The sequence below is a fragment of the Halichoerus grypus genome, chromosome 5, assembly GCF_964656455.1.
Source record: "Halichoerus grypus chromosome 5, mHalGry1.hap1.1, whole genome shotgun sequence".
Taxonomy (NCBI): Eukaryota; Metazoa; Chordata; class Mammalia; order Carnivora; family Phocidae; genus Halichoerus; species Halichoerus grypus.
This window is the reverse complement of record NC_135716.1, coordinates 83,110,063-83,137,912: the sequence shown is the minus strand read 5'-3', so window position 1 is coordinate 83,137,912 and position 27,850 is coordinate 83,110,063. Positions and strand designations below refer to the sequence as shown.

Here is a 27,850-nt window from a genome sequence, read left to right as displayed (position 1 = left end):
TTATTTTCTGGTTTCGGGGGGATTGAGGAGGGTCTGAGTGTCCTTCTAGCACAGGCTGTCTCTTAAGTAACCTTTACTTAAAAATATTGGTATGCCAAGGTGGCACATTTTGGGGCAGCCTGCTCTTGACTCTATGATAACAAAGCCACAGCAATAGTGACATGAATAGCCATACCTCCACGAACTTTAATAGAATCATTATCACATGCCAACCATAAGGTCTAAGACCTTACCGCATTTCATTCACTTAATCCTCACAACAATCCTCTGAGGTGGTGAGGGGTAGTATGAACCCCACTTTATATGATTAACGGGAGTTGGGAAGAATTTCTCTATACTGAGGACTCAGAAGAGGCAACTGCACAGAATGGGCTGCCTCAGAATTTGCCATGAAAAAAAGCATTTGCCAGCTGAGTGCTCTGCTTTTACTTAGATTGTATATGTGAGACCAATACAAGTTAGTAATTTGGGGAAGACAATAGTCCAGACCATCAGTGTTGTTGATTTGAGGAGGCCTCGATGAGTGCTGGTGGAGGTGGGGGAGTCTACAGCCCTGTCCACAGCCTGCCTGGGACAGGGGCTAGGGGAGGTCAACAAGACCCTGAGGCCTGGGGATCAGGTTTGAATCAAAGGGAAGAGAACCTTCCTCAATCAAAGATAGGATTGTAAGAAAGGCCAAGAAATTTGAAGGACACAGTTTTTATCGTGATATTGTTTCTCAACATCTCACATCCACCTTGTTGGCTACTCCCTGTGTGAAGGGCTGGGAAACTCATCTTTGATGTTTTAAAAGATGGAGAAACATAAGGTTCTTCTGGGAAATCTGTATCCAGTCCCCTCTCCCCAAGAAAGGAGCCTCTGGTGGAGAGAGCTCAGGGGGTTCTCCAGGAGCCACCTCTTGCTGGCTCAGTAAATCAAGAAGGGGCACTGGGTCCCTAGCGTACTTGACCTTTCAGATAAACCATTCCTTCCTCTGCTTACATGCCAGGTGGCCTGAGGGCAAATAACAAAAGGACAGCGAATCCAGTAAGATCACAGGGGTGGTCTTTGAAAAGCAAAAGGGCTATAAAAATGAGAGGCTGTTAAAACCTGCCTAGTTGGTTCGGTTTATTCCGAGGTATCTTATGGTTTTTGGTGCTATTGTAAATGGAATTGTTTCTCTCATTTCTCTTTCTACAGTTGCGTTGTTAGTGTATAAGAAAGCAACTGATTTCTGTGCATTGATTTTGTATCTTGCCACATTACTGAATTACTGGATGGGAGTTCTAGTAATTTGGGGGTGGAGTCTTTTGGGTTTTCCACATAAAGTATCATGTCGTCTGTGAAAAGAGAGAGTTTGACTTCTTCTTTGCCAATTTGAATACCTTTTATTTCTTTTTGTTTTCTGAGTGCTGTTGCTAGGACTTCTAGTACTATGTTGAACAACAGTGGCGAGAGTGGGCATCCTTGACGTGTTCCTGATCTTAAGGGAAAGGCTCTCAACTTTTCCCCATTGAGGATGATATTCGCTGTGGGTTTTTCATAGATGGATTTTATGAACTTGAGGAATGTTCCCTCTATCCCTATACTCTGAAGAATTTTAATTAGGAAAGGATGTTGTATTTTGTCAAATGCTTTTTGAGAGCCGAGATGCCCTTCAACAGATGAATGGATAAAGAAGATGTGGTCCATATATACAATGGAATATTACTCAGCCATCAGAAAAGATGAATACCCAACTTTTACATCAACATGGATGGGACTGGAGGAGATTATGCTAAGTGAAATAAGTCAAGCAGAGAAAGTCAATTATCATACGGTTTCACTTATTTGTGGAACATAAGGAATAACATGGAGGACATTAGGAGAAGGAAGGGAAAAATGGAGGGGGGGAATTGGAGAGAGAGATGAACCATGAGAGACTATGGACTCTGAGAAACAAACAGGGTTTTGGGGGGGGGTGGGATTGGTTAGCCCGGTGATGGGTATTAAGGAGGGCACGTACTGCATGGAGCACTGGGTGTTATATGAAAACAATGGATCGTGGATCACCACATCAAAAACCAATGATGTATTGTATGGTGACTAACATAACATAATAAAATTTAAAAAATTAAATTAAATTAAATTAAATTAAATTTTTAAAAAAACCTGCCTAGTTGAAGATATGTAAAACACTCTAAGAGCAAAGACACAGTATGAATACCAAAGGCGTAGAGGGAAGAAAAGTCCATGTTTCTGGCTACTTCTTTTTATCCCTCCCCTTCTTTTTCCTCTTGTTTCCAGATCAGGAGAAATAAGAACCAGCCCATGTGCTTCCAGTGAACAGCAGAATACTGCCTACCCCATATGGAATATTTCAGTGTCTGGCTTCGAAACCAGGCCTAGAGGGTTGCAGAGTGCCAGGCTCTGGGTCACCATGGAACCCCACACCCAGTGGGCACAGCTAGGCAAGGGCAGACTACAGGCACAGGCAACTTGTGTGGACACAGCCCAGATGGGCCTGGAGGAATACAGTCTCTGTCCTCAGGGAGCTCAGGGAGGACAGGAGATAGGACCCTAGAGGCACAGCAACCATTACACATAAACCACCAGAGCTGGCTCTGAGGCTCGGACTTGGAAGGGCAGGAACAGAGAGAAAGCTGGCAGGAGGGAGGACTGTCCCAGAAGGCATCCCCAGAGAAGGGGTGGTGGAGCAGATTGAAAAGGGGAGCAGGGACTCGATCCACTCATTCATTTATTCATCCAACAAATTTCTGTAGTGACTACTAGACTCCAGACACTGCTGAGGAACTGAGGACATGGGGACAAATAAAACTGGAAACCCTCACAATCCAGTGGAGAGAAGAAGCACGCTTATAAGTGATGGAGCCCTGAAATAAGGACCATATCCACATGTGGACAAGTCAGTGTGTGAGCAGAGAGGGGCTTCAGGCCTTGAACCTGGTTCCTGTGTGAATCTTGGGGGCTGCCGGGCAGATGGCAGGGCTAAGGTACATGGGGCAGAGGGGCAGCCAGAAAGGGAAAGAGAAGTCAAACAAGCATCAGCCCATCTTCTCACCTGGCTTAGGAGCTGGGTGCCCAGGGGAGGGGAAGATGAGGAGAGAGGAAGGTGGGGCCTACTCAGAGGGCTGGGAATGCCCAGCTCTGGGGTCTCAGAGCTACTTGGAGGATGGTGGGGTGCTAGCAGTAGAGGATCACCCTAACCTGAGAAAGGAGGGACAGGATGGGGCTGACTGGGAGGGGACACCAAGTGTTGAGTCAGGGTGGAGGGTGAGGACAGGGGAAGCCCAGCAGCCAGGTGGGCACAGGGAACAGTCTCAGAAGGAGCAGGGGCTCCCTCAGTGTTTGAAATGAGGCCAAGCCTTAATGATGTTGTACAAAGCTTGCCCAGGAGACAGGGTGTTGACAATATCACTGTGCCCCACCAGCAGGTAGTTGGGAATTAAATATCCCTTGTCCACTGCACACTGGATCAGGTTCTGGGCTGCTTCCAAGGCTGCGGCGTTGGGCGGGGTACCTGTAAAACAGTTATCTATCTGTTACAGGTTTCCAGGGCACCCTGCCCAGGTCAGGACCCACTCCTGAATCCCCCCTAACCCACCCCTACCACCCTGCTAATATATTCTGATACTGCCAGCCACCCTATAGACAGAAAATCAAGTCAGGTCTCAGATTCCTCAGCATCAAAGTTCTTGAATGAAAAGAGCAGAGCCTGGGATAAGACATACAACTGTTTAGGGGATGCATGGAGCTTTTGTCCATTGCAAATATTTAACCTGGTAGTTCTCAACTGGGGGAATTTACCCTCCCATGGGGATATTTGGCACTGTCTAGAGACATTTTTGGTTGTCACAGCTAGGCAAAATGTGTTACAGTCATCCAGTGGCAGAAGCCAAGGTTGCAGCTAAGGGTCATACAATGCACAGGTCACCTCCTCTACAAAGAGTTACCTGATCCAGGATGTCAATAGTGTTGAGGCTGAGAAACCTTGATTTGGCCACAAGGTGTGCTTCCTGTACCTTCACATGCCCATCCCCATCCCCAAGCACCTTCCTAGGTATCCCCTCACCCCACCTAATATCCATTTTAGTATCAGACTGAACCAGCCCCAGTGACATGGGCTCTTCCTAGAGGAGCAGCAAACGTTCCCAGAGTCTAAACAAACTCTAGTCAAGAGCTCTGAGCAATGACAATTCTCAGTGTACATTCTGGATGCAGAGACAAGGGCTAATCCAGGGTTGTGGCAAATAAGGTAAAGGTCTCCACATTGTTGCCATGGTAAAAACTTAGCAAAATATATGTACAAAGATATTTTCTCCTTGTCTTATATGTTTTGGATGTCAGAAGAGAGAGACATTTGGTTGGGTGTGAAGGAGATAGATTCAGAGTGGGCATTCTGTCTGGGAGGGGGTCACTCTGGTCATACTCAGTTTAGTCAAATGACAAATCTGAAGCTGGGTAAGTCCAGCATATGCAGGCACTGAAGTGATTCCTGAGTTTGATGCTGTTGTCTTCCATTTGAGACACTCTCCCTCAAACACCATACAATGACTGCTACTGCCCAAAGCATCCACTTACCCAAGAAGGTGCCCATAAAGGCAATGCCCAGGGCAATGTCATTGTAGCCAGGAGCATGGGAGCCTTGGACATTCCACCCCACTCCTTCATAAATGACACCATCCTGCCCCACGAGGAAGCTAGAAGACCATGAGGGGAGATGGAGATTAGCATGACAGAGAGACAACCTGGGATTGTTTCATTTATTCATTCGTTCATTCATTCAATCACTCATGCCTTTACTTGGCAGACACTGATTAGCTATTAAATTCTAAGCACTGAGTTACAAAAAAGATTAGCTATTAAATTCTAAGCACTGAGTTACAAAAAAGACAGTCTTTGCCAGGGGTGCCAGCAGCGTACTCATCAGAGGGGGAAGAGAAGGAAGCGCTATTTATAGCCTTTACTGATTTCTGTGGTGTAAAACTCCCACCATGGCTGATTTTCAGCCCCTGGTGATTTAACAAAGGTCCTGGCTCTCCAACAATCTGCTCTCATGAGCCCATCCATCTCTGGCACACTGCTGCTGCCCCAAGAAGTTCATAGTCTAGGAAGAAAAAAGCAACAATGGCCATCCCTGCAACCTGGCCTTCCCCATACCTCACCAATGACACTGTTTCCCTGGAGGTGAGCTGTGGTTGCCTTACCACTAAGGTCAAAGTACACTTCTCCAGCCCTGCCTTGCCTGATCCCTCTGCATCCACAAATATCCTCCCCCCTTCACTTCCATCACACTCTACTCTCCCAGGTGTCTTTTGTGGCTGCCCTCTCACTCCTTTGCACCTTGTCTCCCTGTGTCCTTTCCTTAAATGTGTAGTTCTTCATGTCTTTCTGATACAAATCTTATATAAAACCCTGCTTTTAGTCCCTTGGCAACACAATCCAAACTCCCCAGCTTAAGTGACAAGATCCTTCATGAGATGGCCCCTGTTTGCCTCCTTACCTTTCACCATCCCTCTCTTTGTCATCTATTTTTATTATGATAAACTTCCCTTGGTTCCTCAAAGACACCATTCTCAGGCTGGCATCCAGGATTTTCCACAGAGGTCCTTTTTCTCTGTTTGAAACAGTCTTCCCCCTCCTCTGACAAGCTCACTCATTTCTTAGGTCATCTGATATGTCACCTCTCAAGTAGTACTTCCTTTACACTCAATCCCCCAGCAAGCTAACAAGTTAAAAATGTATCCTGCTTACATCTTTGCACCCTCTATCATTTAAGAACACTTATCTATCATTAAGAACACTTAATGTGTTCTATTAGGATTTATTCATTTAATTATCTTTCTCATTCAGCAGAGTATTAGCTCCATCAAGGCAAGAACCCTCTCTGTGCTACATCTGATAGCATCCCCAGAGCATAACTTCATGCCAGAGTAGGCACTCAATTGTGTTCTCAGTGAACTAATTTATAGCAAGTGGGTGTTTACTCCTGACTTCAGATCATTTCACAGTGAGCAGGGTCATGAAAGTTATGGTAAAAAGGACACAATAAAAGGTCAAAAGCCAAGGGACAAGAAACTGACCTCTGAAACCTGAATGGAAAAAGGAAAATGTCCTCTCTCAGCACCCATCATTTTCCAGTTTAGGTTCAAAACATATAGTCAATTTTCAGGTATACATTCTAATCAAAGAGAGCAACCCTGTGAATAATCCTGCATAGCAGGATCTAGCAGAGCACATGGCAAGTCTTAACAGATGAAAGTTATTGAAGGAAGTTTCTCCTATCTCGAAAGGGTTGCAACTAAAACACGATGGAGATAAGACAGGCTATCAGCCCAGAATCACATGGTAATTGTGATTCCATGGTAATCACAATTGGAAATTCCAAGGATTAGATTTGGTAATCCAATGGTAATTGGTAGATCCAGCCAAGGCAGGGCCACTGCACACAGCTATGCTGCTTGCACCCTGCACAGAGTGCCTGGCCAGGAGGCAAGGAGGGTCTAAAATCCAACTCCACTAGCTAAGCCATGATGCCCCTAGAGGAAGGGCTCCTTGATTAATGTGTACTGTCTGGATTAGTGGTGGCCCATCTTGAGACTTAACATTCAGTGTAATTGTTTCTGATGGACATGAGATGGTGTCTAACCCCATACATCTTATCTGTGGGCTTGGAGAGCATCCTGCAAGAAGTTTTTATTCTCTCATTAGGTCAGTGTGCTCTTTATTAAAAAATTATAGATCTTGGCATTAGAGCAATCAGAGGATATATCTGGTGTTTCCCCTGCCTTCAGACAGGAAAGATATTCTCTACAGGCTTCACAAGCTTGCATGTATACAACTTCCTCTAGTATCTTTCCAGCAGTCTTGGCCTCCATCACGTCAATATAAGATCTTTTAAAAGGACACATTTTGAGTACATGCTCAAGGAGAATGACCGCCCCCTTAGCTATATCCTAAGAAAGGCTCACCCAGAGTTGCATGAAAAATCAATGTGGTTAAACATAGAGCACCTCATATGGTGGGCACTCATTAAACATTATTTTCCTTTCTCTCCCATTCGAAGTTTCAGAGTCTGCCCTCAGGTAAAAGAAGCCCACATGTCCCCAGGTCCACTTACTTATACCCAATGTCACATGAGTTCAACCTGTCTATGAAGAAGGACTGGATATCTTGGACCAACAAGCAGCACTCATCAGACATGATGCAGGTTCTCCCAGCAGTGTGGATGATGACGACGTACTTAGCTGGGAGGTTCATCTTGGGGCAATGGGTCTCCCTGGCCTCCCATGCAGACCGTGGGATAATGTTGGAGCAAGCTGAGAAGGGGGGCAAAAAACAAAACAAAACAAAAAAAACAGATGTGTGGACTTATTGTGCCCTCCCATGTCAACCACCTCACTACTTAACATCCCCATGGCCTCTGAGCATCCTGACCTGAGTCTGACTGTGGAACTCAAGAGAGCCCACCTGGGAGTGGAGTATATCTGCCTGATGGGATTATATTCAAGAGGCAAGAATCATAGAGCCATGGGATCTAACCCAAAAACAGAACCCAGAGGACAGTGGGTATATTGATCCTATGAAGATACGGATGCTCATTCCCAAGGGCAAAGGATACCTTATCTATCTGCATGATTGTCTTGTGTGTATGTGTGTGTGCCTGCATGACAGGGCCCTTTGGACAAATCAGCTGAATTATCAACTGAAAGCATGTCTTTGAATCTCACCTGTAATCCCTAAAACTCTCTGTCAATATAAGCAATTATTAATATTAGTTGATAGCACTAATCCAAAGGCAGAGACCAGATTTACTCAGAGCTTTCATATAATAGAGATAATTATCTTTAAAACTTTATTAAGTCCAGGAAAAGGTTGAAAGTGGTTATTAACTATATTGTTCTTTTTTTTTTTTTTTAAGTAAACTCCATGGCCCCAATGTAGGGCTCAAACTGATGACCCCAAGATCAAGATTTACATGCTCTATCAACTGAATCATCCAGGTGACCCTTAACTATACTGGTTTTGATGCTACTGTTTAACCCCAAATCTACCTTTTATCTAGTGCTTATTACCCGAAGTACCTTAACAACTTCCTCTGATGTCAGTATAGGTGGCGATGTAAGCACTTTGGTCTATCTGTGCTGTTGTGGTTCTTGTATTCAGAAAGATGTGCATTTGTGCTTTTGTGCTTGTATGTGTTAGATGCCTATTCCTCTCCATGTTTTTTTCCTCCACAGCACTTTTCGCCTTATAACATACCAAATATTTTATTTACTTATTTGTTTATTGTTTTTTTCTACCCTCTAGGTTGAAACGTCATGAGGGCACTGCTTGTGTGTTTTGTTCCATGATATATCCTCAGTGACTAGCAGGTTCTCAGTAAATAATTGTTGACTGATTGAAGAAATGAGTGTACATATATTACACCACGCTAATGCCATGGCTCTATCATTCTAGGAATCTTAAGGATAAAGAGGTGACCTGGAGGGTTCCTCTCAAGGTGTGCCTGCCCAAAGGTTCAGAGAGTTGGGTGACAAGTTGCCTATCAGAAAGGATCCAATGAGAGCCTGACTGAAAAGTCACTCCCAATGGCATTTGGAAATTAGTAGGGGTAGGCTGGGTGGGTGGGTCTAGAGGGAGGCCCAGTAAGGTTGAAAGTCTTACCTTTCTTGGGACTTGCCTTCTGAAGAGGGAGTAGGCAGTTCTCACCTTTCACAAGAAGTGGCTGAACATACTTGGATGACAGATGGCCCTTCTGGATAGCATAGGAGATCAGGCCCTCCATGGCTGACAGGGCAGCAGAGCTGGGACTGTGGCCTGAAAGAGAACCATCTATGGCAACCTGGGTCTGACCTGAGTTTCAGGGGGCTGTGAGGGAAGGACTAGATGCCCTCCAGCCCTTACACAGCTGTTAGAGGGAAACTGGCTCATCCCCCAGGTTAGAAAGCCTGAAAGTCAAGGATCCACCTGGCCCAGGATGAAGACCTTTCCCAGTGACCTGCCAAAACTTCATTCATTGCTCTTCCTCCATGGAAGAGCTGGAACACAGCCCCATGCTCAGGAATGCCCAGCTAGCTGGGTCAGGGTTTCCCATCGGCAAGGGCTCTTCCAAGCATATGCCAGCTTCTTTCCCTGCATTAACTTCCTTAATCCTCACCACAAACCTCTGACATAAATGCTTTTATTAGACTCATTATTCTCAGAAAGAAACTTGAGGCTTCAAGAAGTAACATGCTCAAGACCCTACAGCTAACAGGGTTACACCCAGGTAACAAAGAGTGGTCACAAAAACAAACCAAGCTGAATACAGAGTCCTCTGGTATGCTGGAAACCACACTGGAATTGAAAATGGAAAATGTGAGCTTGCCTTTTGATTCTTCTTGGGTCACTTCCTCTCTGGAATTCAGGTTGTACTTTGTGTAACAGTGATCAGGAAGCTTGTCTGGATTTTCTCACAGAGTATTGGGAGGGGACAATAAGAAACTAGACATGCAAGAGCTTTAAGAGTTGAGGGTGCACAAACTCAGTGGAATGGTCCTGGAGCATGTATGCTAGGATGCTGGGAGAACTGGGGGGATGGGCAGCAGTAAGACTGGAAGAAAGTGGAAGGGACTCAGGGATTGGAGGCCTCAGAGTGGTTTTAAAAATTGTAGAGAAAATCTTGAGGTAAGAGAGCTGGGAGGAGGAGGTGCCTGGTAGGAAACTGGAAGCAGGGTCTGGTGCTGCAGAAGGGTTAGAGCCAGAGAGGAAGATGCAACAGTCACTGACAGAAGACAGCAGAAGCCCACATCCCTCCATGATGACAATGAGAGGGTAGCAAGGCTGTGGAGAGAAGGCTGGACAGCACCTCCACTGCAAGATATCCAGAGGAAGAGGAGACAGCTCGGAGACTGAGAAGGAAGCCAGAGGACGGAAAAGAGAACAAATACCATTCATGTAAGTGAAGAGAGAGGGGAACTCCAGGAGAGTAGATCATCAGGGAAGTAGGAGAAGGTCAAGGAGGCAGTGTGGAAACAAAGAAGTAGGTAACTCTTTGGAGAAGAGCAGCTGGGATGACCATTACCTTCCTTGGTGCCAAAGAAAGCAAAGCCCAGGGAGATGTTGTTGTAGCCCTGGGTGTGCATGCCTTGGACATTCCAGCCAACACCTTCATACACCCTGCCATCGTCCCCAACCAGGAAGCTGTGGAGCAGGGAGATATAGGCTGAGTGGCTGACACTGTGGCACATCCCCACAAGAGGAACCACTTATCAGCCTCCAAAGGGAGAAGGGCTCAAGCTATGTTCACTATAGAGAACTTGCATGGACTTGTCCCAGACAAGTGGATAGACCAGGTCAATTATATTCCCTTAGAATTCAGAACCCACTCCCACACTCCCTACCTCCCTCCTTTGTTCAGATGCCCAGGCTTTATGTAAATCATCCTACACATTCAGAAGGAGGAGAGGTCCTGTTGCTAACACAGACCCAGTTACACTGTGAGATTCTTCTCAGCTTCCATATTGCCTCAAACATGGCTCTCCTCCTTCCTCCTAAATGCATGCTACCTGTGTCATCTCCACGTAGGCTGTTCATGTGATTTCTCCTTGCCAGGTTCCTGTCTTATATAGACTTCTCAGAAAGTAGCTCCTCAGATAAGGACATGGATACAGGCAGTTTATTTGAAAAGGGATCCCAAAAGCCAGTATGAGGGAGCAAGGAGAGTGAATCAGAAGCAAGAAATCCAACAAAGTGTGCACAATTGGGCTGGCTTCACAATGGCTACCTGGGGCTCAGAACTGTTCCTCCCATTGTCTGCCACCAGACAGGTGAACTTACAAGGAACTGAGTACATGCACCTAATGATTGCCCCTGAGAAGGACTGGGGGCTGAGGAAGTTATTTACAACTCTTGCCCCCCAAGGGGACATTAACTCCCCTTCACCATCAGGGGTGGTAAAAGTCCAAAGCAGAAAAACTGAGATTCAGAGGGTACTCAAAGTGGAAAGCCATCACCATGCATAGGAACTGCCCACAACTAGGTAAGGTCAAAGGTGGGCTGAGGACATGTGGTCCTAAGCACTAAGAGGGTCCACTAGAGTGACCATTAGAGTAAGAGATGCCTCACCAAATAAGAGCCCCCTGCATATGGTGAAGTGGGACATGTGGTGGGCAAAGAGACAGTTTGAGTCAGTCTGGGCTCTACAACCTTGTAGCTGCGTGACTCTGAGAAAACCAGACAATGTCCCGGCCTTGGTCCCCTCGCCTGGAGCATGGAGATGGTAATGTATGCCTGACCAACCTCACATGTTGTTGGTAGAACAAATGCACCCATGCACTTGTTAGTCATTCATAACTATCAGTGTGCTGCGTGAACAAGTTTTGGAGGGGGATAGGAAGTATAGTTATTACTTAACCTTCTTTGCATCCTTTTGGGAGATCTCATAGAAAATTCAAAAGGATTTGGAATTTTATAGTGTTTTTAATATTTTATTCACTATAAACCTATAGATATAACCTCAACCCAGGAAACGAGGAAAGAAGACATGAGTAAGGGTGGGAGAAGCACCCTAAGGAGCAGCATTGACCATATACCCCCACATGGCCCTTACTTGTAGGCCATGTCACACCAGCGTTGTTGTGCATGTGATGGGCCCGCAGCTCCCAAAGCCTCTGACTGCACATAGTCTGGTTGTGACACTCCAGTCCAGGGACATGGTGCGTGACAAGGAAATCCACGGGCATGGTCAGTGGGGTGCTGCAGCCAACAGCTTCTCCCCCCCACTCCTTGTGAGAGACCATTGTGAAGCCATCTGTGGGGTAACCACAAGGGTGAGGAGGATATCACTCAGTGCATCCTGCCCCACCCCTGCCTCACTACTCCCTGGGCCATGGGTGCCATTCTAGGCTGAGTCTGCCCCACAGGGGTGGAAGAACCCTGGCAGGAGGGCTTCAGCAGGCACACACACCCTCTCCTTCTAACCTCCACATCTATTTCCCCTCCACTGCCCCACTGCAAAGTATGCACCTGCCCAGAGAAGCTTGGATGCTCTGCTCCCCTATCCAGGGCATCCCCACTGGGACAGACCCCACCCTGAAGCTCCTGCCCTGTTCCACTCCTGGACCCCTGCTTTAGGAAGCAGCTCCTTCCCACTGCTTCCCCTGGGAAAGCCCTGAGTGGCCCCTCTGGGTTTCACTGCAGCACTAATGCCTTCAGGGCACACTATGCTCACTGACAGTTTGCTCTGTGACTCTGACTGTGTCCTTTGTCTTGCCCTGAGTGCTTTCTGAGGGGATTACATCTCTTCCTCAGCCTAGGGGCTCTCTCCAGATAGGGCCTAGCTCTCCCATTCAGTCAGACAACTCCCTCAGGGCAAGGTGTGGGTCTCCATCTTCAGGCTAGGGGGCCCTGAGTGCGGAGGCTGAATCTCCCTGTCCTGGTTTCTGTCCTCTCCTGGTACCACCCCAGACCCCCAAGGCCTGTGGCATCCCTGCAGGTGTTTTGCTGATGTTCCATGGCCCCATCTGCCCCATGCCAGCCACAAGGGGCAGTGCAGATCTCAGAAGCACTTTGGTCACAGAACATACTCAGCTGTCTTTAAGTCTCCTCACCATTGAGACTGAGTTTTCCTTTCTCAATGAGATGAGAGATGTTGCCAAACAGGTCCTGAAGGCCCTCTGATAAATCTCTGGCTTGTGTTTCATCCCAAGAGAAATCACCTGCAGAAGAACAGTCCATTTTACACTGGTCCTCAGAGAGCCCCAGTACTAACCATCTCAGTGACAGACTCAGGCCAGATCACTGAGGCCCCTCCAGGAGACCCCTCTAGGCTGATTAGATGACCACCTCCAATAGCAAGACGTGCATGCTTTTCTTCAACACCAACTCCAGGGAATCCCCAGAACACAGTTAAATAGCCAAGAGCAGGGAGTCAGAAATGTATCCGTTTCTCATGAGCTGCATCTATATACACTATTGGGAAAACAACAAAAATTTGGAAGTGTATCTAAGCATCTCAAAAGCACAAGGTTATCTTTTGTGTGGATTTTGCCAAGTAGAAACAATGAGAAGATGATGTGGAAAAGGGATTAGAATTATTTGCACAAATCAAGTCAGTTCTTCCAGGCCTGATTTGGGGGCATGTACTGTGCCCAAGCTCCTGTGTGTGTGACTGACATCCCTAGCCCCAAGGAACTTTCTCTTACTGAGAAGCATAAACCCCAGCCACATAAAGAGAATCATTGCTTCCATTGCTCAGGTGCAAAATCCTTCATGTGCATTATCTCATTTAATCTTCAAAAATTTGGGAAATCATAAATTTATCTCAATTATCAGGTGGGAAAATTAAGGTTTAAAGGGCTGAATAATTTGCTTAAAATAATTGCTGGAGGTAGGCCAAGGATTTGAAACCAGGTTTATAGACTTCAAGTTCTGTGTTCCAAATGCAAAGCTATTCTTTCACCCTAAGGGAGAGGCAACATTTAAAGAACTCTGTTGTAAAAGTAGATGATCCTTCTTAGTTATCCTCTGATCTAGTGAAGGAAAACTCACCCCAGGCCCTAAGACCAAGAGCCAAGACACAAAGCCACAGCAGCATCCTCATGTGGTCCTAAAACATTGACAGGAGTCTGTGGAACTCAACCCTAGGAGAGACACTGACAGTTAACCAGGTCATGCTTCACTCCTCAAACAAGGCACCCACCCCACTGCATGACACCCCTGTCTGCCTCCCTGCCAAACTATGGGCCTCCTGAGGGCCAGCAGCTGGCCAGGACTCAAGGTCCCCAATACATGTCAGGTGTTCCTTGGATGGGTAAACACCCTCATCCTGTTTCCCTGTGCAACTAGATTTCACTGAGTGACTACTATGTACAAGGCTAGGGTAGAATTCGCTCATCCAATCTTATTTAATCCTTATGCTAACCTTGCCATGTAGGATTGTTAACATCCATTCTTATAGAAGAGAACTGTAAGATCCAGGAATAATAGAACTAAGAAATCCAAACACACATGGATGGGTCTAGAGCAGAGAATTCCTTCCCAGTCGGGGATGTGGTGCGGTGAAAGAGGGTACAAGAGTCAGTGGGTGGGGGTCCCCAGTTCTAGGGCAGAAGAGATATGATCTTAATGCTCCATGTGGTACATCCAGTCCCTTCCAAGGGAGAGAGCTTCTCAACAAGAAACACACTCACACCCACACTCAGAAATACCTGTGGGTCCCACTCTGTCCCAGCTCCACGGGTCAGGGTGCAGGTGGCTCTCCCATCACTGGCTGGCAGTTCCTCCCTTCAGACTTGGCCTCTGGCCCTGCCCTCCTTCTCCAGCTGCCACCTCCCAGGCCTTCAGGCTCCCTCTCACCACAGGGCACTCCCTCCCTGGGAAGGGAGCTCTTGGGTTCTGGCTTTCCAGAGAGAAGAGGAATACCTGGATCCCTAACAGAAGGTGGAGAGGGGGCAGAGTTCTGAGGCTCCCACAGGTTCCATCCAGGGCACCCAGAGGAACTGAGGGAGACCAGACTCAAGCTGAAAGCAAAGCCTCGCCCTATGAATAAGCCCAGGTACCTCCTCCCTGGGAAATGGCATGATTGCCCAAGGCTCCCTGAGCTGCTTCTTCATCCCCAGCCCTTAGGATGCCTGAACAACCTAACATCTGGGAACTTCCTGGCCTTGGAGACTGTAAGGGGAGCAAATTTTGCCACCCCAAGATATGCTTCTTTGGCATATTGATTATTCCAAGCTGGTTATTTTTTTAAGGACATACACAAGAGCCATGAGAAATTCTGAAAACCAATAAGTCCCCTTTTGTAAGAGGCATTTCCATGAATAAGGGAAATCTCCACCTGTAAGGGTGTCTCCTTCAGTACCAGGAAGAGGGGGTGACTGTCAAATCTCCAGAAGATGCAGTCAATGGAGAAAGCAATGACCTAAATCTGCTTAAACTTTGCCCTTATTTGCTATGCTTTTCCTGTTGACCTCCCCCAACTGACTCCCTGCCACCAACATTTTTTGTCTTTAGCTGAAAATGGTATTCGAGGTGATGGCTTTGGCCATTTCAGTGAGTTACTCAGTTTTCCTGGGGCTCTGCCATGTATACAGGAGGTATATAATTTCTTAAGCTTTGTTTGATTTTCTCCTATTAATCTGTCTCACATTAATTTAATTTTTAACCCAGCTAAAGAATTTTGAAGGGCAGAGGAAAGTTGTTTTCATCCCCAACAAGACTGACCGGCTCCAGGAGTGTCAAGGCTGTAGATGGGGTTCACTGACCAATACCCCACCCTTCCCCACCTCTTTCCAATGGGTTCACCTGCACAAGTAGGATAGGGGCAGAGAAATAGAAAGGTACATTCCAAGAGGCAGCACACAATGCCATCATCACTAGAACTTATCATGTCCCATGCATCTACTACCCCCACCATGAATGCCTGGCCCCTCACCCACTCCCAGCTCAAGGCCTTATTGCAGTCATCACCTGCTTCCATAGCCCGCAGTCTGGCCTCCTGGAAACCATGAGTCTTCATAGAATCTTCACAGAAGGAACTCCACATTATACTTCCCTCATGGGAAGGGACTTGCAGGGTTTTCACCTCCCTGGGAGTGGAGGCAGCCTCCTGAGACTTCAGAAAGAACCCTTCTAAAAGAATGTCCCAAATCCAGACAGGTGGCCCTAAGTGGGACTGCAGTCTTATGCTCAGGACTTTGGGCCCCAGAAATGCCCCCTTGAGAAGGCCCAATGAATGCGCCAGTTCCATATTTATATATATATATATGACTGACATCTTCTCAAAAATGAACGGAGTAAAACTTTTACTTCAAGGAAAATAACCAACGATATTTGTTAGCAATAATAAAATCAGAGGTTTCAAACAGAAATTAGGATTTTGGAAAATTTGTGTTGGCTACTATGTGTTTGACAGTCTTCCAATACTTTAAGACTTTTCTGATGAGACCAGTGGTGATATTAATATAAGTGATTTTATATATGCACATATTAAATATTGAAATGTGTCTGTGTTTGGAAGATGTGGATAACTCAGTGAATCAATAATTTTCAAATGACCAATATATGAACTCACGAAATGTTGTCTGAATAGCAGAGCCATTCACATTTCACGATAGACAGTGGATTTTAATTTCACGATGGACAACAGAGAAAAAAGGACTCATCGGTATGGTTTCAGATTCTACATTGCAACTAAGCTTAAGAGACCTCCACTTATTGAGTTTTAGTGTCTTATCAAAGAAGGTATCCATACTGATTTTTTAAAAGATTTATTTATTTATTTTAGAGAGAGAGAGAATGACCACAGGGCAGAGGGCCAGAAAGAGAGGGAGAGAAAGACTTAAGCAGCCTCAGAACTGAGCAACACGGGGCTGGATCTCACCACCTGAGATCACAACCAGAGGCAAGACCAAGAGATAGATGCTTAACTGACTATGTCACCTAGGCACCCCTCCACAATGATTTGTCTTTTCTTTTTCATTTTTTAAAAGATTTTATGTATGTATGTATATATTTAGAGAGTGTGACCCAGGGTGGGGGGAAAGGAGCAGAGGGGTGGGGGAGAATCTCAAGCAGACTCTCTGCTGAGCATGGAGCCCATCATGGGGCTCAATCTCATGAGTCTGAGATCAAGACCTGAGCCAAAATCAAGAGTGGGACACTAAACCAACTGAGCCACCGAGGCTCTCTTACACTGATTTTTAGACTATTAATATATTCTTCCGCTTTCCAACTACATATCTGTATGAGGCTGAATTTTCTTCATATCTTCAATCAAAACAACAGAAAACACATGCAGAAGTGGATATGAGAATCCATTGGTCTTCTTTTAAGCCGTGCATTTTTTTAAAGATTTATTTATTTATTTTTCAGAGACAAAGAGAGAAAGAGAGAGCACATGCATGAGGGAGAGCGAGAGAGAATCTCAAGCAGACTCTCTGCCGAGCACAGAGCCCAACGTGGGGCTCAATCCCAGGACCTGAGCTGATATCAAGAGTTGGGCGCTTAACCAAATGAGTCATCCAGGGGCCTCTTAAGCCATGCATTGAAGAGGTGTACAAAATGTAAAAAAAAATGATAAAAATGTTAAAAAAATGATATCACTCCTCTCATTAGCTTTTTAAAAAAAATTTATTTATATTTTTATTTAAATTCAATTAGCCAACATATAGTACATCATTAGTTTCAGATGTAGAGTTCAACAATTCCTCTTTTGCATATAACACCCAGTGCTCATCACATCACGTTCCCTCCTTAATGCCATCACCCAGTTACCCCACCTACCTCCCCCACCTACCGCCCCACAGCAACCCTCAGTTTGTTTCCTATAGTTAAGACTCTCTAATGGTTTTTCTCCCTCTATGATGACTTCCCATTCAGTTTTCCCTCCCTTCCCCTATGATCCTCTGTGATGTGTGTTATATTCCACATGAGTGAAACCATATGATAATTGCCTTTCTCTGATTGACTTATTTCGCCCAGCATAATACCCACCAGATTAATCCATATCATAAGTATTCATCCTTTCTGATGCGTGAGTAATATTTCATTCTATATATTATATACCACATCTTCTTTATCCATTCATCTGTCAGTGGACATCTCAGCTCTTTCCACAGTTTGGCTATTGTGTGTATTACTACTATAAACATTGGGGTGCAGGTGTTCCTTCTTTTCATTACATCTGTATCTCTGGGGTAAATACCTAGTAGTGCAATTGCTGGGTTGTAGGGGAGCCCTATTTTTAAGTACTTGAGGAACCTCAATACTGTTTTCCAGAGTGGCTGTACCAGCTTGCATACCCACCAACAGTGTAAGAGGGCTCCCTTTCTCCACATCTTCACCAACATCTGTTGTTTCCTGAGTTGTTAATTTTAGTCATTCTGACTGGTGTGAGGTGATATCTCCTTGTGGGTTTTTTTTTTTTTAAGACTTTTTATTTATTTATTTGACAGAGAGAGACACAGCAAGAGAGAGAACACAAGCACGGGGAGTGGGAGAGGGAAAAGCAGGCTTCCCATGGAGCAGGGAGTTTGATGCGGGACTCGATCCCAGGACCCTGGGACCATGACCTGAGCTGAAGGCAGACGCTTAACGACTGAGCCACCCAGGCGCCCCTCTCCTTGTGGTTTTGATTTGTATTTCCCTGATGCCGAGTGATGTTGAGCATTTCTTCATATGTCTGTTGACTATTTGTAGGTCTTCTCTGGAGAAATGTCTATTCATGTCTTCTGCTCATTTATTGACTGGATTATTTGTTTTTTGTGTGTTGAGTTTGAGAAGTTCTTTATAGATCTTGGATACCAACCCTTTATCTGTTATGTCATTTGCAAATGTCTTCTCCTATTCCATGGGTTGCCTTTTAATTTTGTTGACTGTTCCCTTTGCTGTGCAGAAGATTTTTATCTTGATGAAGTCTCAATAGTTCATTTTTGTTTTTCTTCCCTTGCCTTTGGGGCCATGTCTAGCAAGAAGTTGTTATGGCCAAGGTCAGAGAGGTTCCTGCCTGTGTTCTCCTCTAGGATTTTGAGGGACTCCTGTCTCACATTGAGGTCTTTCAACCATTTTGAGTTTATCTTTGTGTATGGTGTAAGAAAATGGTCCAGTTTCATTCTTCTACATGTGGTTGTCCAATTTTCCCAACACCATTTGTTGAAGATACTGTCCTTTTTCCATTGGATATTCCTTCCTGTTTTGTCGAAGATTAGTTGACCGTACAGTTGAGGGTCCATTTCTGGGCTCTCTATTCTCTTCCATTGATCTCTGTGTCTGTTTTTGTGCCAGTACCTCACCGTCTTGATGATTACAACGTTGTAATACAGCTTAAAGTAGGTCAATGTGATGCCCCCAGCTTTGCTTTTCTTTTTCAACATTCCTTTGGCTGTTTGGGGTCTTTTCTGGTTCCGTTCAAATTTTAGGTTTGTTTGGGCCAGATGTGTGAAAAATGTTAATGGTTTTTGATAGGGATTGCATTGAATCTGTAGGTTGCTCTGGGTAGCTTAGACATTTTCACAATATTTATTCTTCTAATCCATGAGCATGGAATGTATTTCCACTTCTTGTGTCTTCCTCAATTTCTTTCATAAGTGTTCCTTAGTTTCTAGAGTACAGATCCTTCCTCTTTGGTTAGGTTTATTCCTAGGTATCTTATGGTTTTTGGTGCAATTGTAAATGGGATCAATTCCTTAATTTTTCATACTTCATTCACACTGTTAATGTATAGAAATGCAACTGATTTCTGTGCATTGATTTTGTATCCTGCCACGTTGCTGAATTGCTGCATGAGTTCTAGCAATTTTGGAGTGGAGTGTTTTGTATTTTCCACATAAAATATTATGTCATCTGGGAAGAGAGAGTTTGAGTTCTTCTTTGCCAATTTCAATGCCTTTTATTTCGTTTTGTTGTCTGATGGCTGAGGCTAGGACTTCTAGTGTTAAGTTGAACAAAAGTGGTGGGAGTGGGCATCCCTGGTCGTGTTCCTGACCAGCAAGAAAATTGAAACAGTAATCAAAAAGCTCCCAAAAAACAAGAGTCCAGGACCAGATGGCTTCCCAGGGGAATTCTACCAAACATTTGAAGAAGAAATCATACCTAATCTACTGAAACTGTTTCAGAAAAACAGAAATGGAGCACTGGGTCTTATACACGAAAACAATGGATCGTGGATCACCACATCAAAAACTAATGATGTATTGTATGGTGACTAACATAACATAATAAAAGTAAAAAAAAAAAAGAAAGAAAGAAAGAAAGAAAGAAAGAAAGAAAGAAAGAAAGAAAGAAAGAAAGAAAGAAAGAAAGAAAGAAAGAAAGAAAGAAAGAAAGAAATGGAAGGAAACCTTCCAAACTTTTTCTGTGAGGCCAGCATTACCTTGATCCCAAAACCAAAGACCCCAACAAAAAGGAGAATTACAGGCCAATATCCATGACGAACATGGATACAAAAATACTCACCAAGAGACTAGCCAATAGGATCCAACAGTTCAATATTGTTGGATTATGATAATAAAAGGATTATTATTTTTAACATCTTGAGGAACCTCCATACTGTTTTCCAGAGTTCTGTACCAGCTTGCATTTCCACCAACAGTGTAAGAGAGTTCCCCATTCTCCACATCCTCACCAACACTTGTTGTTCCCTGCCTTGTTAATTTTGGTCATTCTAACTGGCGTAAAGTGGTACCTCACTGTGGTTTTGATTTGTTATTCTCTGATGGCAATTGATGTGGAGCATTTCTTCATGTGTCTATTGGCCATTTGTATGTCTTCTTTGGTGAAGTGTCTGTTCATGTCTTCTGCCCATTTATTGACTGGATTATTTGTTTTTTGGGTGTTGAGTTTGAGAAGTTCTTTATAGATATTGGATACCAGTGCTTTGTCTGTATGTCATTTGCAAACATCTTCTCCCATTCCATAGGTTGCCTTTTAGTTTTGTTGACTGTTCCCTTTGCTGTGCAGAAGATTTTTATCTTGATGAAGTCTCAATAGTGCATTTTTGCTTTTCTTCCCTTGCCTTTGGGGCCGTGTCTAGCAAGAAGTGGTTGTGGCCAAGGTTGAAGAGGTTACTGCCTGTGTTCTCCTCTAGGATTTTGAGGGACTCCTGTCTCACATTGAGGTCTTTCATCCCTTTTGAGTCTCTCTTTGTGTGTGGTGTAAGGAAATGGTCCAGTTTCATTCTTCTGCATGTGGCTGTCCAATTTTCCCAGCACCATTTATTGAAGAGACTGTCTTTTTTCCACTGGATATGCTTTCCTGCTTTGTCAAAGATTAGTTGACCATAGAGTTGAGGGTCGATTTCTGGGTTCTCTGTTCTGTTCCATTGATCTGTGTGTCTGTGTTTGTGCCCATACCATGCTGTTTTTATGATCACAGCTTTGTAGTATCTCTTGAAGTCAGGCACTGTGATGCCCCCAGCTTTGGTTTCCTTTTTCAACATTGGCCTGACAATTCGGGATCTTTTCTGGTTCCATACAAATTTTAGGACTGTTTGGGCCCTCTCTGTGAAAAATGTTGATGGTATTTTGATAGGGATTGCATTAAAAGTGTAGATTGCTCTGGGCAGCATAGACCTTTTCACAATGTTTATTCTTCCAGTCCATGAGCATGGAATGTTTTTCCATCTCTTTGTGCCTTCCTCAATTTCTTTCATAAGTGTTCCTTAGTTTCTAGAGTACAGATCCTTTACCTCTTTGGTTAGGTTTATTCCTAGGTATCTTAAGGGTTTTGGTGTGATTGTGAATGGGATAGATTCCTTCAGTTCTCATGCCTCATTCACATTGTTAGTGTATAGACATGCCACTGATTTCTGTGCACTGATTTTGTATCCTGCCACGCTGCTGAATTGCTGCATGAGTTCTAAGCAATTTTGGGGTGGAGTGTTTTGTGTTTTCCACATAAAATGTATCATCTGGGAAGAGAGAGAGTTTGAGTTCTTCTTCGCCAATTTGAATGCCTTTTATTTTGCTTTGTTGTCTGATGGCTGAGGCTAGGAATTCTAGTGCTACGTTGAACAAAAGTGGTGGGAGTGGGCATCCCTGGTCATGTTCCTGACTTTAAGGGAAGAGCTCTCAGTTTTTCCTCATTGAGAATGATATTTGCTGTGGGCTTTTCAGAGATGGCTTTTATGATACTGAGGCATGTGTCCTCTATCCCTACACTGTGGAGAGTTTTAATCAAGAAAGGATGTTATATTTTGTCAAATGCATTTTCTACATCAATTGAGAGGATCATATGGTTCTTGTTCTTTCTTTTATTAATGTGATGTATCACTTTGATTGATTTGTGAATGTTGAACTACACTTGCAACCCAGGGATGAATTTCATTTGATGGTGGTGGAATAATCCTTTTAATGTACTGTTGGATCCTATTGGCTAGTTTCTTGGTGAGAATTTCTGCATCCATGTTCATCCGGGATATTGGTCTGTAATTCTTTTTGGTGGAGTCTTTGTCTGGTTTTGGGATCAAGGTAATGCTGGCCTCACAGAATGAGTTTGGAAATTTTCCTTCCTTTTCTAGTTTTGGAACAGCTTCAGAAGAATAGGTATTAGTTCTTTAAATGTTTTGTAGATTTCCCCTGGATAGCCATCAAGCCCTGGACTCTTGTTTGTTGAGATATTTGATTACTGTTTCGATTTCCTTTCTGGTTATGGGTCTGTTCAGGTTTTCTATTTCTTCCTATTTCAGTCTTGGTAGTTTATAAGTTTCCAGGAACGCATCCATGTCTTCCAGATTGCCTAATTTGTTGGCATATAGTTGCTTATAACATGTTCTTAAAATTGTTTGTATTTCCTTGGTGTTGGTTGTGATCTTTCTTCTTTTATTCATGATTTATTAATTTGGAGTCTTTCTCTTTTCTTTTTGATCAGTCTGGCTAGCTGTTTATCAATCTTTTTAATTCTTTCAAAGAACCAGTTCCTGGGGTGCCTGGGTGGCTCAGTAGGTTAAGTGTCTGCCTTCGGCTCAGGTCATGATCCTAGGGTCCTGGGATTGAGCTCCATGTGGGACTCCCTGCTCAGTGGGGACTCTGCTTGTCCCTCTGCCTTCAGCTCCCCCTGCTTGTGCTCTTTCTCTCTCTCTCTGCCTTCAGCTCCCCCTGCTTGTGCTCTTTCTCTCTCTCCCCCTCTCTCTATCAAATAAATAAAATCTTTAAGAAGAAAAAAACATTAAAAAAAAGAACCAGTTCTTAGTTTCATTGATCTATTCTACTGCTTTTTTGGTTTCTATTTCATTGATTTCTGCTCTGATCTTTATTATTTCTATTTTTCTGCATGGTTTAGGATTTAGTTGCTGTTCTTTCTCCAGATCCTTTAGGTGTAAGTTTAGCTTCTATATTTCAGTCTTTTCTAATTTTTTGAGGGAGGCTTGTATTGCAATGTATTTCCCTCTTACAGCCACTTTTGCTCTATCCCAATGGTTTTAAACAGTTGTGTTTTCATTTTCATTTGTTTCAATGATTTTTTAATTCTCTAATTTCCTGGTTGACCCATTCATTCTTTAGCATGATGGCCTTTAACCTCCAGTTGTTTGAGTTTCTTCTAAATATCCTCTTGTGATTGAGTTCCAGTTTCAAAGCACTGTGGTCTGAAAATATTCAGGGAATAATCCCAATCTTTTGGTACCACTTGAGTCCGGATTTGTGACCCAGCACGTGATCTATTCTGGAGACTGTTCCATGTGAACCTTAGAAGAATGTGTATTCTGTTACTTTAGGATGGAATGCTTTCTTCTGGGACCCCAATAATTCTAATATTGTTTTGCTTTATGGTATCGCTGATTTCTCAAATCCTCCCCTCATGGCCCATTAGTTGTTTCTCTCTGGTTTCCTTGGCTTCCTTCCTTTCCATCAACTTGTCTTCTATGTCACTTACTCTCTGTTCTGCTTCATTTACCCTAGCTGTCAGAGCATCCAATTTAGACTACATCTCAGTTAAAGCATTTTTAATTTCTGCCTGAGTAGATTTTATTTCTGCACTAAGAGATTCTTTAGTGTCTTTTATGCTTTTTTCAAGCCCAGCTATTAACTTTATAATTGTTATCCTGAATTCCAGCTCTCATATTTTACTTATATCCATATCGATTAGATCTGTGGAAGGGAGTATTACTTCTGGTTCTTTCTTTTGCTGTGAATTTCTCCTTCTAGTCATTTTGTCCAGAGAAGAATAGATGAAGGAGAGAACAAAATCAAAAATATCAACCAGAACTCCAGCCAAATACACACTAGATAAATCTGAAGAGGTCAGAAACCAAAAAAGAAAAGAAAAAAACATGGAAAAAAGAGATTATCTCCCAGGTGGACAAAACAGGGTGATCCACTTGGTCCTGGGTGTATTTTGGTCTGTTTGTAGAAGATGCTAAACCCAGCCTCAGAATGTCTCCCTGAAGCCCAGTGCTGGTGGGGCTGTGAGCCTCAGGTGGCCAGGAGCCAGCTCCAGGAAGCTGGGGAGAGCACAGCTGGTCTGGGTCATGAGGCTACACTGGCCGGAAGGAGCCATTGGTGCTCGGCCTCCACTCTCTCACTCCCAAGCAGGCTCCATGAGGGTAGAGAGTGGCCCTACGGTGGGAGCTGCCTCCACTGACACTGGGCACCTGGACACTTGTGAGATGCCCAACCTCCAAAACAACAAAAGTGGCTGCAAAAATAAGTGTGCCAACAGCAGCAGGGACAGCAAGAAAGTAAAGCTGGGTCCTGGCAGCGGCAGGCAGGCAGGCATGGCTGTGGGTGGGGGAGAGGGGAACCTGGCAGCTGCAACCCCCTGCAAAATGGCCGCAGCAGTGGCAGCGATGGCAGGAGCGCCGGGCACCGGAGGCACGGGGACTGGAGCCGCCAGTGCGGCGGCTGCCTCGGGGGCTGCAGCTCCGGGAACGCCAAGAACTAAACCCCTTGTGCCATGCCCCTGATCTGCAGCTTCGGGAGGCCAGTGGACCTAGACAAGGACGACTACCAGAAGGTGGTGTGCAATAAGGAGCACTGCCCCTACAGCACCTGGATGCACCTGCAGTGTTTCTATGAATGGGAGAGCAGCATCCTGGTCCAGTTTAAAAGCATCGGTTGTGCCCACAGCTGGAATGAGAAGGAGTGCCGCCAAAACATGTGGACAAAGAGCTGCGACCTGGCCCCCCACTTCTGCTCCTGCCACTATGGACAGGGCCACTTAAAAAAGGACAAGACTGGTACCAGGTGAAGCGGATGCAGGATGAGAAAAAAAGAAGTCTGGGTCTGAGAAGAACACAGGGAGGCCCCCTGGCAAAGCGGTGGAAGAGGCAAAAAAAGTGCAGGCCACTGAACAAGCCCGAGAAAGACCTGAGCCATGACCTCCCCTGGCGGCACTCCATGGACCCGCAGAACTCCCAGGCAAAGCCAGTCAGTACAGCTACTTACCCTGCCCCGCTCTCCCTGCGGCTCCCCTGGTCAGTCCCCGCCACTGGCTACTCCATCCTCTCCCCTGCCCACTTCAGCAGCCCGTGATCCAGGAGATACCTAGGGAAATTCTTAAAGAATGCCATCCATTTGAAGCCTTACAAAAAGGCCATGGCCGGGGGCCACGTGTTCCAAAACACCCACTTTGATTATAGTCCGGCTGGGTTATCAGTGCTGAGAGGGCGGCGGGGGGGGGACACTTCGATATACCTGCACAGTTCCTGCGGTGGCTGGACCTGTCCAAGCTGCTCACTTACATCCCCAGGCATAAGTTGAACACTTTCCATGTGCAGATGGAAGACGATGCCCAAATGAACCAGGGGGAAGATCTGAGGAAGTTCAGTCTCATAGACCTCAGTAGCAGCCACAGGAAAGTTATAAACTGTGCTCTGTGCCACCGGGCACTCCCAGTGTTTCAACAGTTCCCTTTGGTGTATGGAACTTTGTTCTTAAGCCCATCGAGACACAATGAAATAGAATACAATATTCTGTATTATCTTCAAGGGAAGCTCATGCACCTGTATGTGGAAGAAGTTCACAAGATCATCTGCATCAAGTATAAATCGTGGTGGGACAGCAGCTGGCTCCAGCTGGGCACCATGTACACCTATGACATCCTGGCCACCTCTCCGTGCTGTCAGGCCCGCCTGCACTGTAAGCACTGTGGGAAGCCTGTGATAGACGTGTGGATTAGGATACAGTACTTCGAGTACAGCAATGTCCAACAGGGTCTGCACTGTGTGAACCCGGACTACCATTTTGTGAAGTCATTTTAATTCCTTCAAAGTTCTCGAAGATTATTGATGAAAGCTTTGCTTTAGTAATAGCTATTTTATTGACTTTATTTATTTATTACATAACTTTTATAGGGAAACATTCTGTGACATTATTTTCTTTTCTAATTTAAAGGAGAGTTCCTTTGTGTATGTGTGCCACTAAAATGGGGTTGACCTCTTGCCCTCTCTTGACTCCTGAGTGTTAGTCTGTGGTCCTGACCAGAGCCCAAATGGTTAATCCTTTGAGTCTGGGGTAGCCTTTCACTATCACTAAGAGTCTCTCATGCAGCTTTTAAGGTTGTGGGGGAAGATAGGGTGAATTTAACAAAGGGATTATGTGGTTATAAACTAAAAGCATGGTGGGAGTTGGAAGGAACATCTTATTAAAATGTTAACCATTTAAAGACCCACTTTTAGATCTGCTCTGGGCCTTGGGAAAAACATGTGACACCTGAATGTAAGTCTGTGCCTGGAGAGCTGATAGTGTATTAATCTGTCTTGGTTCAGTGTTGTGCAGTGCACATTGACCTGCAGATTATTTGAAAGTGGACACAAGTGCTGTTTCTATCACTGTTGTGATTTATCAGGTAGTTTTCCAACTGAAAATTGTATCCAAATTATAAGACTTATGAAAACTAGTGGTGTTGCAAATATTTTGACCTGTAACAGAGAGAATATACTAAATGAATTTGGAAGTGATGCACAAGGGGACAACATCAGGCAGAACGCTGTCATTGAAATTATGTCTTTGAAGTTGGTCAAATGAGCTCTTAAGAAGAATCCATGAATGACAAGATTTGGGTGGTACTGATTTATGTAGGTTGCACTGCCAAGTGCCATTTGAGGTCATGTCCTTATCACAGGTAAATCTTACAGCCATAGACCCTAACTGGTGAATTTCAGAACCATCATTACTATGCTTTATCTTCCACAAAATTGTTACGGCCACATTTTACACATTTAATGCTGAGTTTCCCAAATCATAAGTTTGACCCTAAGAGGGAAAGGAAAAAATTGCTTGTGAGGATATGAGGAAGATAATAATAATTTTAATATTTCTTTTTAAAGTATGTGTCATTTTTCAAAACTGCTGATTGTAATGTATAACAGTATGTTTGAAAATAGATCAATTCTGGGGCGCCTGGGTGGCTCAGTCATTAAGCGTCTGCCTTCGGCTCAGGTCATGATCCCAGGGTCCTGGGATCGAGCCCCGCATCGGGCTCCCTGCTCAGCAGGAAGCCTGCCTCTCCCTCTCTCACTCCGCCTGCTTGTGTTCCCTCTCTCGCTGTGCCTCTATCTGTCAAATAAATAAATAAAATCTTTAAAAAAAAACCTTTGAAAATAGATCAATTCTGAAGCTTTCCATGATACTTCATCATTAGTGAAAAAAGATGATAATTTGTAAAACTTGATTAGTCAGAACATTGGGCTTTCCAAAATACAGCTTTTTGTTAATTAGAGCTTGATGATTTAAATAGACTGACATATCATACCATTATAGAATTGGAACTGGAATATTATTTCTCAAAAATGGATTTGATAATTTCAAGTATTATACACATATGTGCTAATAGAGTGCTGAAAATACAATATGTTTTATGAGTAGCCAAATTTGGGGTTATGTGAACAGTTTGTATTACTCATTTGGTTTATACTATTTTTTTCTCAGAAAAAGAGCTGTTTTTCCTCTCAGATGTGTTTAGGTATTACTGCAAGCAATTTTTAATTCTTAAAATTGAAAATTAAAATATGAAATATTTGATGTTTTGTTTGAAACAATAGAGCATTGAAGAACCAATATATCAACTAATATTCTTATCTTTCAGTTTGGATGATTGTAATTCAGTTTACTGCATCTAGTTTGGTGTTTGATGGTCTGAAAAAATATTTCACAGTGGGGGGAAAGGCTCAATGTTTCTGTGAAGCAGCAAATCAATATTGGTCTGACAGTATTTGATGCAACTCAAAAAGGTCTATAGGACATAGCCCTTGCAAATTTGTCTTAATGCACAAAGCTGGAATTTTGAATTAACTGGTTCCCCATTGATTCTTCCATGTACCCAAGTATAAAAATTGGTAAGTTTCTCGTGTCTTAAGAGTAACATTTGGATTTCAGTTCTGAATTTCAAACAGATAGTAAAATATTTTTAATGCTTTCTTTTAATCCACTTAAAATTTTATAGATAAACCTGC

At 44.1% G+C, this 27,850-nt stretch overlaps 1 protein-coding gene and 1 pseudogene across 1 annotated transcript; one reads left to right on the top strand and one right to left on the bottom strand.

Annotated features, from left to right (window-relative positions):
* Window positions 1-2,727: 2,727 nt before the first annotated feature.
* On the bottom strand, window positions 2,728-14,443 carry LOC118526144 (peptidoglycan recognition protein 4-like). The gene is given in 10 exon segments (XM_078071687.1): window positions 2,728-3,499; window positions 4,561-4,679; window positions 7,100-7,298; window positions 8,647-8,799; window positions 10,046-10,164; window positions 11,573-11,592; window positions 11,595-11,773; window positions 12,573-12,680; window positions 13,513-13,604; window positions 14,172-14,443. Coding segments are annotated over 9 exon segments (1,128 nt in total). The 5' UTR covers window positions 13,565-13,604; window positions 14,172-14,443; the 3' UTR covers window positions 2,728-3,320.
* A 9,621-nt stretch (window positions 14,444-24,064) lies between these two features.
* Window positions 24,065-25,685, top strand: LOC118526156 (headcase protein homolog pseudogene; annotated as a pseudogene).
* The last annotated feature ends 2,165 nt before the right edge of the window (window positions 25,686-27,850 follow it).